The following is an 11481-nucleotide window of genomic DNA, read 5'->3' as shown; positions in this document are numbered from 1 at the left end:
GTGTGTACCGACTTGTTGTGGTTTAGTTTTATTCGCCATCTGGAGTACCATTGCGAAATAAGGTCTAGGTGAGTTTGGAGATTGGTTGAGGCAATTAAATGGTTTTCATGTACCTACTGCTATTATCGCTTTATCGTCTGCGAAATCAGCTACAAGGGTGTCTTGTGTTATGGGCTGGTCTGAGACATATATGTTGAATAGAAGGGGAGATAGGATACCGCCTTGAGGTACTCCTGCTTGGATTAGGGACATGAATACATTTAAAACAAATTTAATGAATTTAATCTTAACAATAACATTAGGAAATATCTATATGATATGGGTTCACGTTATATAATAATATGTCGGAATAAAAAAATTAATTTAATAAATAAGATAGCAGTAAATAAAATAAAATACGATTTTTGAATTAAGTATATTTAATATTTTTGTAATGGCCCAATGATTTAATATAATATTATTATGTAATATAAAAAATATTTTTAGATTAGATGAAAAAAAAAAAAATGGGAAATAGTTAAGAGCCAACCTCCCCTTGGTGTCTCTTGGGTAACGCTAATAGACTCTAAAAAATTAAATGTAAAAAGTGTGTACCTAAACGTATTAGTACCCAAACGTGGTATTATTTAAAAAATATGATGTATACCTACTAAAGGCTAAAGTAATGTATTTATTTTTGGTGTCTGAAAAAATGTGTACCCAAACGTATTTTCTCAATTCCAATTTAAAAATATCTTTTCATGTCCGAACGTGTTTTGGCGTTTATTTTTACAATAATCAGTATATAGCTGTTGAAAAATTGCTATAGAGATGCTCTTTTTAATTGGTTTCGCATTGAAGATATTTATATTTTATGTCATAACTTGTATTCTTATTTTTTTGTTGCGTTTATCAGATAACAAAACGGTCGCAGATTTTTTATTGCTCGATCGATTAGTTTTAACTATTACTCATAACATATCCTGCCATTGAAAATTATTTTGCGCACTATACTATGTCTTACTAATTTCATGATTTTTAAATATATCTTGGTTTCTTTTTTTAAGGTGTTGTAATGAGATGATCCGCAAATTCGGTAACACCGTATCTCCGGCTAGCTGACAAAAATCGACGACCGAAAATCGTCGTGTGATAGACGAACACGAGCCTCAAAACCACTGCCTCAGGTTACCTTTGGTAAAGAATTCGACGAGGTCAAGTCGTGAAGTCTACAATTGCCCAGTAAGGCTAGGTCGATAAGCTGATGCAAATACGAATTAAGAACTTCATTTATAAAGTGATATAGTAATATGTTATAATTTATAAGGAACGTAATTTAATAAATTTAAATGAAAACAGTTCGTATTCCACTTTGAAGTTTATAAGTAGGTTATCCGTGGAAATATCGAGGTTATCCCGTTGGTATATAAAAATTAAAAACATTGAAAATAACTTTATTTTGGTAAAGATAATAATGTTTTAGTATATAGTCACTATTAAATAGTCTATGTTTAAGTTCAACCAAATGATATATGACTAATTAATCATTTCATTTATTTTATCAATTAACTGATTCAATGTAGACATGTAGTACCTACGTGCAGAGTATAACTGTGTAACTGTGTAAGTATGGCTTTATGGCTACATTTTCTGAAGTCCGTATAGATATTATATAATATTTAAGATGAAAATAATATCATTAAATTGTTTTCATCCAATAGTAGATGCAAATAAATATCGTAAAAATTAGATTCATATTATATTTTTATTTTAAATTTTTTTTTTTATTTTTCTTAAGAATTAAAATAGTTATCATTTAACATAAAATACTTAAACGATATCACAAAAATAAATAACACATTTTTAGTATTATGCTATTAATATTATGTATAATATTTTTCGATAGAGGTTTCAACTTTCCTCGCTTTCTTGAGCGTCAGCATTATAATATTTAAAACTTTTAATCTTTTATCATATTATTTTTCACTGTTTACACATTATCTTAAGCTTCTATTTATTTGTACTTACAACTGTCGAATAAAGTATAATATTATTATTATTTAATAAGTGTGTGTTTAAATGCTATTTATTTTTATTGCAGTACATACGACAATATTGTATAGTTAATATAACATGTATTAACTGTCACCTACAGTAGAGTCAATCCCTATGTACAATGCGTGTTGAAGTCGTCATATATTTATTAAATTATGTCGGGTGGTGGTCGATGGCAACTGGTATTTACCATTAACACAGTATATCTGGAATTCTGGATCGGTGTCACTGTGGCACCAATTAGCCGTCTGTGTCGGACAATTTGGTGGTGGTGGACTGCGCTTGGACCACGCTGTTGAATAATGAATAAATGTCATACAAGAAAAAATTGACTTCGATAGGTACCATATTATATTGATCACGTAGTCACGTATTTCATTATCATTATAATATTAATTTTTATGTGGTATTGATAATTTTTGAGTGTAAACTGCATAATAAAATGTATTTGTACACGTTTCATTTAAACTGAATCATAGTTATAACTTATAATGGTTCGTTTTATATTGTTGTTATCTTTAGTTTAAACTCTATAACTATTATTTTTAACGTTGATCGACATCCATCATAATATGCTTTCGTCATAAATGAATATAAATTATGTGTAACATACAGTATTTAAATAATATTTTTTAACCAGGTTTACTGTATAAATATTTACATTTCCAATCAAGTTAATTAAATAATATAATGTACTGTTTATTACAAAATTATTATACGGACAGCATATTTTATTTTTCATCACTAGATTTAAAATGTAATAAAAGGCGTCTAATCATTCATATGTATCATTTTAACTATATATTTTTAAATAAATAGGAAAATACAGTTCTACCGTTCTGGACCTTTTTTTGGACGTTAAAAAGTTTAATGAAGAATATATTTAAGATTAAAAGCATTTCACTGTTTTACACTGGAAATATTGATATTGTTAACCTAACAAAGAACTTTTTGAGGCAACCAAATCGATCCAAAAAGTTGTCCGAATTATTGCTTTTAAATTGTGCACCCGTACTAGATTAATCACAGTTTTCAGAACTTATGCTTTGAACCAAGGATCGAAACCGGTTTATCCGGTTTTCCAAAAAACCGGTTAAAACCGCGGTTTTCTCATTTCTGAACACCGAAACTGGAACCGGAACCAAAAGCTTTGAAACACCGGTTAAAAAACCATAACCGAAACCTAAGACCTTAAAAAACCGTTTTCAAAACCCAAACCGAAACCATAGAATTGTAAAACCGCTCTTGTACTGTTCTTGAAAAACGGATTAAAATTTAAAACTAATGTCAGTTTCTTTGAATTCCATAAAGTTAATTATATTATTTGTAATCCTACTATTTTTATACGAAGAAATTATTATGTTTGGATTTATTGATAAAAATCCCGATGCAGTTACTGAGTATTAAGAAATATTAATATAATATATATTATTACTAAACTTATGATTGAAAATTGAAAATACAAATAATATAGTGTGATGTTATTGTAATATACAATTAAATATTAATGTAATCGAATAATGATCTCAACCATAATATGGCAACATAATATTATGTCGAATGCAAAAGTAGGCATGAGGCACCTTAATTAGGTACAAAATATTCAAGTTAATAACACGAAATTAGTTCTGCTGAACGTTTATTTGTTATATCGTATATTGTACACTAATTATACAAAGTAGCCACATTTCAGTGCTTTAGACTCGGCCCTTATAATAGTTAATAGATAATAAAAATCGAATCTACAGTAATTAGACAGGAAAATAAAATGGAAATTTTTAAAAACCGTTCCAAAAACCAAAACCGAAAATTTTCTAAAACCGTTCTTTAAACCGATAAAATATTTGAAAAACCTTTTTTAAAACCGAAACCAAAACCAAAAAATTTAGAAAACCGTTCTCAAGAACTAAAACCGTAACCGTTAAAATTTGAAACGGTTTCGATCCCTGCTTTGAACAAAATATTAGCACATTTGAGTAAGCTACCTAATTTTTCTACAAATTTTCAGTTTAAATTATGTATGGTTGCGTTCGATTTAAAAGTATCCATTTATCGCTATATATTTAATCATATTAGATCCATCAAATTCTTAGCTAAAAAAAAATAGTATAGGTAGGTACACCTTCACAAATAACATATAGAACACCATATAAATAGAAATATAGGTTCTTGTCAATACCCATGCAGTGTAATAAATATGGACCTAGTGTAATTATTTACCTAGTGAGCCGGACTTGAAAGGACTGACTCAGCACAATTTCATGACGAGTTCCACTTGGACTTAGTGTTGCATAACCACTTCAATATTTGAATAATAGTTTTGGTAAATAAATAATTTCTTTAATAAATATATAAAGTTTATTTGTTTAATGTTTACTAATACAAAGTTACCGATAAGTCGGTAAAGTAGTGAACCGGTCTAAGGTAAAGTGAAATAAATAATAATATTTAAATTGTTATAGTTCCAACACACATCTTTATATAAAATATATTGACGTATAGTCCTCGATGTTATTATATTGTGAATCAATCAACCTAATCAAAAATTCGTCTTTTCACTTCTTCATAAAATAATATAACATGCGTTGATAAATTTTAAAATATGTGTACTGTGTAGTTATAGTTTAATAATATAATAATATCTGAGAATATATGTTAAGTAATAATATGAATATAATATAAATATATAATTAAGAATTGTAACATAGCATACAAACTGTTTCAAAATAATTAAAAGTTATATTTACTATTAAATACAATAGAAATTCAGGTCACTATACATAATATGTATTATTGTATTATATAAATCGATAAATGGTAATACTTATATAGATACACTTAAATTACCTGGTTAGTAAATACTCAAAAAACGGACAACATGCGACAGTATTAAATAATATATTATTAATAAGATATTAGATACTTACCTATTAGATATTTTTGAATTTAAACAGAGCTGTTTTTTCAATAAACGTTTATAAAATACTTATAATTTTCTTAATATTGGCTATTTTTTTAAGTCTCTTTGATACTTGTAGCTATAAAATTTAGATTTTAGAAACAGAAGTAAGTACAGTTAATAATTTATTGTTAAATGATTGTTGTATAGAACTAAACAAATAGTGAATAACATAAAATTCTTAATAATGATTATTGATTAATGACTCAGGTATTAAGTCTAAATTAAATTCATTATTAAAATTGAATAGTGTAATATTATATGTTTGATATTTTAATCATATTGGTTGGTTATACATTTATAATCAAATTAATAAAATAATGATCACAAGAATATTAAAAAAAAAAATAGAGTACCAACGTAAAGTTTTAACCACGGTATATTATACCATGGTTTTAACTATAAATTATATTTTATTAAAGCATGATAAGATATTTTAGGAAGCTATGTTAAAAAAAAATCTAGTTAGTACTTCGATTATAATTACTTAAATAATATGATATGAATAAATATTGTAATATCGGATTTAGCATTTTAGGTTAATAATCATCAACCGTCATAATTGCAAAACTATACAGGTTTGCATTTATTCAAAATATTTTATCGACCGGCGTCATAATTTCATATAGGTACCTACGCATAGAAAACATTAAAAAAAAAAATCAAAGCTCAACTTAAATTTGATTTTTTTTCTAATGTGTTTTATGAACTTTGGTCGAAATCTAAAACGATTTAAATAAAAAAAAAATAATATCTAAAGTAGGTACTTCAATCGATAATTTATCATAACAGAAAACACTAATATAATATAATATTTTATTTAGAGGTCTAATACGTCTAAAACATTTAAAATTATACTCATCAAATTATTATAATATGTTCTTTGATGCATATCGATGCTATTACTTGACGATGCTTTAATTTGATTGGTTTTATTTAATGATAATAATTTTATGATTTATTTAATTACAAAAAGTATATATTTGGCATATTTGTTTGATGTACAACTTGGTTTTTAATTTTATGGGCATTTATTTTAAAAGATAATCCATAGTCATGTACAATATAATTATATTTATCGTATGCCTATCATAACAAAAACTGCCGATTACAATATATCAAGCGGTATGCCGGTATCTATTCGAGCGAGCGTAAAATAATATTAGTTGTGTGTGGTTATAGTCAGTAGTCGCCTGATCGCCGGTACGAAAAATTGTACTCCTGCCGCCATAATAATATATTATATTATTTAAGAAGACTCGTAAAGGTGAAAAAATGTCTTTGATTTTCGACAAAAAGTACAAGCTGGACACCAGTGAAAATTTTGACGAATACATGAAAGCTCTGGGTAAGTAAACGATACACTTATTTATCGTCTAAAAAAAATTCACGCGTTATATACTCACGTTATAAATTATAAAATACATATTTTAGGTATGGAAACGCGTTAATACTGGAACGTTGTAAATTATTATAATCGTTATTAAATAAAATTATACTTGATAAAATTGTATTTCCATACAATGGAGAAACGCATTATTACAATATTCTGAGTATTTTTACATATTTATTTTGATTTAATAATGTCTTGTAAAAATGTTTCGGACAATTATTAATTGCCACTGTTCGATTATTTATTTTTATTTTTTTTAACACTATTGCTGTTTAATAATTTTTAAAAATGTATCTTAATGTTTTTATTACATTTAAATAGTTTTACGGAGCATTATAAAAATTAATTTGTAAGAATTAACTTTTTTATTATTATTATTTCCAATAACCTTCAAATTGTATGGGATATTTAATTGATTTAAAACGCATTGGAACAAATCTAAAATGGTTTTCTGTTGACATTGTAATTGTATAGGTTTAATTATAAAACGATTAATTTAAAACCTAAGTAATACTTTTAAAATAAAGACATTTTTCAAATCGTTATAAAAAATATACAGGGCTGTTTACCAAGCATGCACACCTACCTTTTTATTTGATCATTTTTGGTGAATAATTCTGATTTCTGTTTAATACCTATAATATGCGTAGCGATAGGTACTCTTAGTTTATACTAACATTTATTTATTTATTTATGATACGGGACGAGCCCAATAAAAATGTTGAAATTAATATTATTTATTATGTAGATTTTTGTCAAATAAAAATCAACGACCATCGAAATTAAATATACATTTATGTTATGTTATTATTATCGTTATTATTTAAACATATATTATATTTAGAGGCGATCGTTTAATTACTGCTATTGTAGTATCTTAAAAAATTATCTATAAGTAGGTAATAAAATACGAAAAAACGGTTTGGTGCGACATGTTTTGAAATCAATTCTCCAGATAAAACTTTATTTAAAAATAAGCAAACATTATTTACCATGTCAATAAAATCTTTATGACGTACAAAACGTCGTAAATGCAAATCAATAAATAAAATAATAAATCTATTTAATATAAATAGTTTTCTACTTAGCTTAATTGTATAAGCTATACGTACCTATGAGTAATACCATTAATTATAAATACTGCTATATTTAATACTAGTATTTATAATCAATGACAATACATTTCATCGTGGTTTTCAAATTTCTTATTTTATTGATACAGTGGAACCTTGAACGTGAACGTCTTTAATTTGAATTTTCGGTAACTCGAATTTTTTTTGTCTTCAACCGATTCGAGTTATCGAGGTTTTACTGTATTTCCAATATGACCATTATAAGCTATTGTTTATGTCTATATATAATATTATAAAATATAATAATTATACCTGTATTAATGCATAGTCATATATATTATTATATGACGTGTTCTGTCTTGAACATTAAAACAATCGATTTTACTTTTAACTATATAAAATAGGTATAAGTATAGGTACGTAACACATAGGTATTTACGTAATATTATCACATGCATGTCTTAAACAGAAACAGGCAACAGCAAGCTATCCAGTTATTCCAATTTATATAACAAAAACGTTATTTTGGTCGAGTTATGTTGGATTATTGAACTATGAGACTGTATAATAATGTATATTATCATATTATTAAATATATATTAATCAATAATCAATATCAAAGTATTAAAATGTTATATGCTTATTATAGTATTACCTATATTTAACAAAAAAATTACCTAACGTGAAATAGGTATCTCATATAATCATTATTATAGTCATTACTATAGTTTAATTCTTATAAATATATATATATAGGTATAAAGGATAATTACAATAATAAGTAATAACTGTATAAATCATATAATATATATTATATATATGCAATGGTTATATCAAACACTTAATTACGGTTTTATGATTATTATAAAATTAAAAATATAAATATAATATTATAATATGTTAAAATTATTTTAATAGTATAAATATTAGATAGCGTTTTTAATATATACCTATCCGAGTCCTTATATACGTAGGTGCCTGTATTATACAGACGCGGGGCGGCCAAGCGATCGATCTTGAACGATTTCAAAGTCGATCCCTTTTTGTTAGAACTTATACTTGGCAACGGTATTTTCTCACATCAAAGTTATATAAAAGCTGAACTACCGAGCTAAAATTTCTAATGATAATTTAGAGAAGCGTCTTTGTTTAGCAGTTAGCCACTATTCTCCAGGTTATAATAAACTGGCCAACGATATGCAACACTACGCTTCTATGCCAACAATATAATTATTTAGAAATTTAATGCGAAACACTAATTTTTAGATAACTTTATACTTTAATTTTATTATTTACATATAAGTACGTGTGTTTATTATTAATATTAGCGATAAAGAATTTTAAAAAAAATGTATTGTTTTACGTTTGTCAATTATCAAAAAGAAAAAATATTATATTCTCAGTAGATCTTAATCAAAAGAAGTTTGGCCATCCATAATAACATAGAGTATAGACAATAGGACACGTGCATTTTTCAAATGCTGCAGTGCAACAAAATCGGTGGGGTTTCGTCCGAGAGATTTCTCGCATATCCTGTATACCCATAGACGCAATTTCAACTTTTGACTTGGGGTGGGGGGGGGCTAAATATATTAAAGTCAAGCAGACCATTGCAATAAAGCATTTTAAAATTGTAAGTCCTATGTTTTTTTTTTTGGGGGGGGGGGGGCTTAGCACCCCAAGCCCCCTCAATTTTCGCCTATGTGTATACCTACCTATATTTTATACCTATTTTAATTTATAACACGCAGAAAAGCTTTTTACGCCTATACATATTGGAGAAAAACGGTTAAAAAAATTGTTTGTTTTTCAACGCAGGTGTCGGCTTGGTAAAACGCACATTGGGCAACTCCGCGACTCCGGTGGTGGAACTGACCAAAACCGACGACGGAAAATTGGCGTTGTCGTCCAACTCGACTATGAAAAACTCATTGATCGTGTTCAGCCTCGACGAGGAATTCGTCGAAGAGACGCTCGACGGCCGCAAAGTTAATTCGATCATCCGCCAGGATGGAAACAAGCTGGTGCACGTTCAGAAATCTGACAAACACAGCGAAACCACGATCGTCAGGGAATTCAATCCTGACGAATTGAAAATGGTACAAAACTAATGACAAAATCCATATACTTATGCACATTGCCTCCAGTGGCGTATTTACGGGGTATCAAGGGGATCAATACTCTCATAGGTTGTATATAATATGCAAACGTTTTCGTAGTCCTAACTTAAGACCTCTAACTTTAAAGGCAAGGCTACTGGATAAAATCATACACCCCCCCCTCCCCATCATGACAAAAACCTAATACGCCATTGATGGCATATTTGCCTCTATATACAGAGTGCAACAGAAAGACCTGATAAATTAAAATAAGATATTGATAACTACTAGTTAAACGTAGGACTAAAACCATGATAATTATATGAATGATAAATAATTTATGAAGTATACTTATGTCAGAAAATTCCCGAAATTAATATTTGAAAAAAAGTCATTAGGTATAGGTAGGTGCGCGTTTCAGATTAATTTACTCCAAAAAAATGTTGAGATCTTAAAAAATTTAAAAAATTAAACTAATCGACCTAATTAAACATTTTTACCATCAAAATTTGTCTAACAATTAGATTTCCAAAAACAATATATTAAAATTTAATTTTGTTTATTTTTAGTATACAAAAAAATTGCATAGGTAGGTACTGTATTTGTAGCAAAAGGGCCTATAAATTGTATATGGAAAAATGTTTATATATTGATTAGGTCAAAAGTTATTTGATTTGCCAGGTCTTTCTGTTACACCTTGTATATACCTACTTAGATCACATACTAATGTGACGATCGACGTATTTTATAACAACATTTTTAGTATATTGTGTATAATAAAATTAAGTCGATCATTGGTCTGATTAAACGATTGCATTTTGTCAATGTGTTATATTAATTTATGATTCGTGTATTTTTAGGTCCTAACTATCGACAATATCACCTGCACCAGAATCTACAAACCAGTCTACTAAATGCATAATACAATATTACAATAATATACTAAACTCGTATTATATTAATATATATTATATTATATTATATTGGTAAATGATTCGATCGATTTGGATATTCACTGCAGTAGTGCCGTCCTAAGCGAAATTCGGCCTACAGCCTACACTATAAATATATATTATGTTAAATATATCATACGATTAAACAAAAATAAATAATCAATTCATTTTTAATTTTGGTCTTATGTTTTTAAATTATTTTTTTATTCATCACATCCGTTATAATAATTATAATTTATACTTTATATCATACTATCTGTATAACCCGACTTTCCAGGGAGAAAATGAAACAATACAAAATAGTACGCTCTGTTTATTTCGGTTAGTGTTCCTCAGTTCACCGGCAAGTCGGTGTCGTTGAACATATCTTTGTGGACAAATATCCGACCAAGATGTGGAATCCGTTAAGGCGTGAGGGGCAGATTGAATATGTTATAATATGTACATTGTACATACTATGCAAAGTTTGGCGTATTTCAGTTTTAGTGTTATAGCTAATAACTTCACGAGCAAATTGGTTTTAAGTGTACCTCCACCCGGAAAAAAAAAGAAAAAGAAAATATTTTAACATGTAGACAACACAGGTTTTTAATAGGCCAAAAAGTGGTTTCTTAGAAAAATTTTTAAAATGTTGGCTTAGCTGCTAGTGTATTTCTATTAAGTACAGTATATTGCACCATACTCAATTTTCCGGGGACAGGATTTAGGAAAAATGTTATTTCTATATGTTGGCCCCTTTCGTTTGTCTATAAAATTGTAATAACTTAAAAATAAGAAGAAATATAAATACGACTCCTGTCGATAAATATATTTAATTCAGATGTTAAAATATTAAAATGAAACTATTACCTTCCTCCAGGTGTTCGGAGGGCTCTCGAGATCGTGTATTCGAGAATTAGATCAAATACACCGTACAATATAATTTATGTAGAAAGCACATATAAATTATACTGCATCATGTAAAATATTT

At 27.6% G+C, this 11481-nt stretch overlaps 1 protein-coding gene across 1 annotated transcript; it reads left to right on the top strand.

Moving 5' to 3' along the window:
- Positions 1–6177: 6177 nt before the first annotated feature.
- Positions 6178–10685, top strand: LOC100159399 (MPA13 allergen-like). Its single transcript, NM_001161928.1, is given in 3 exon segments — positions 6178–6341; positions 9278–9558; positions 10419–10685. Coding segments are annotated over 3 exon segments (408 nt in total). The 5' UTR covers positions 6178–6268; the 3' UTR covers positions 10473–10685.
- Positions 10686–11481: the final 796 nt, after the last annotated feature.

This window comes from Acyrthosiphon pisum, chromosome A1 (assembly GCF_005508785.2).
Source record: "Acyrthosiphon pisum isolate AL4f chromosome A1, pea_aphid_22Mar2018_4r6ur, whole genome shotgun sequence".
Lineage (NCBI taxonomy): Eukaryota > Metazoa > Arthropoda > Insecta > Hemiptera > Aphididae > Acyrthosiphon > Acyrthosiphon pisum.
The sequence above is the reverse complement of the archived record's forward strand: the minus strand, read 5'-3'. Positions and strand labels throughout refer to the sequence as shown.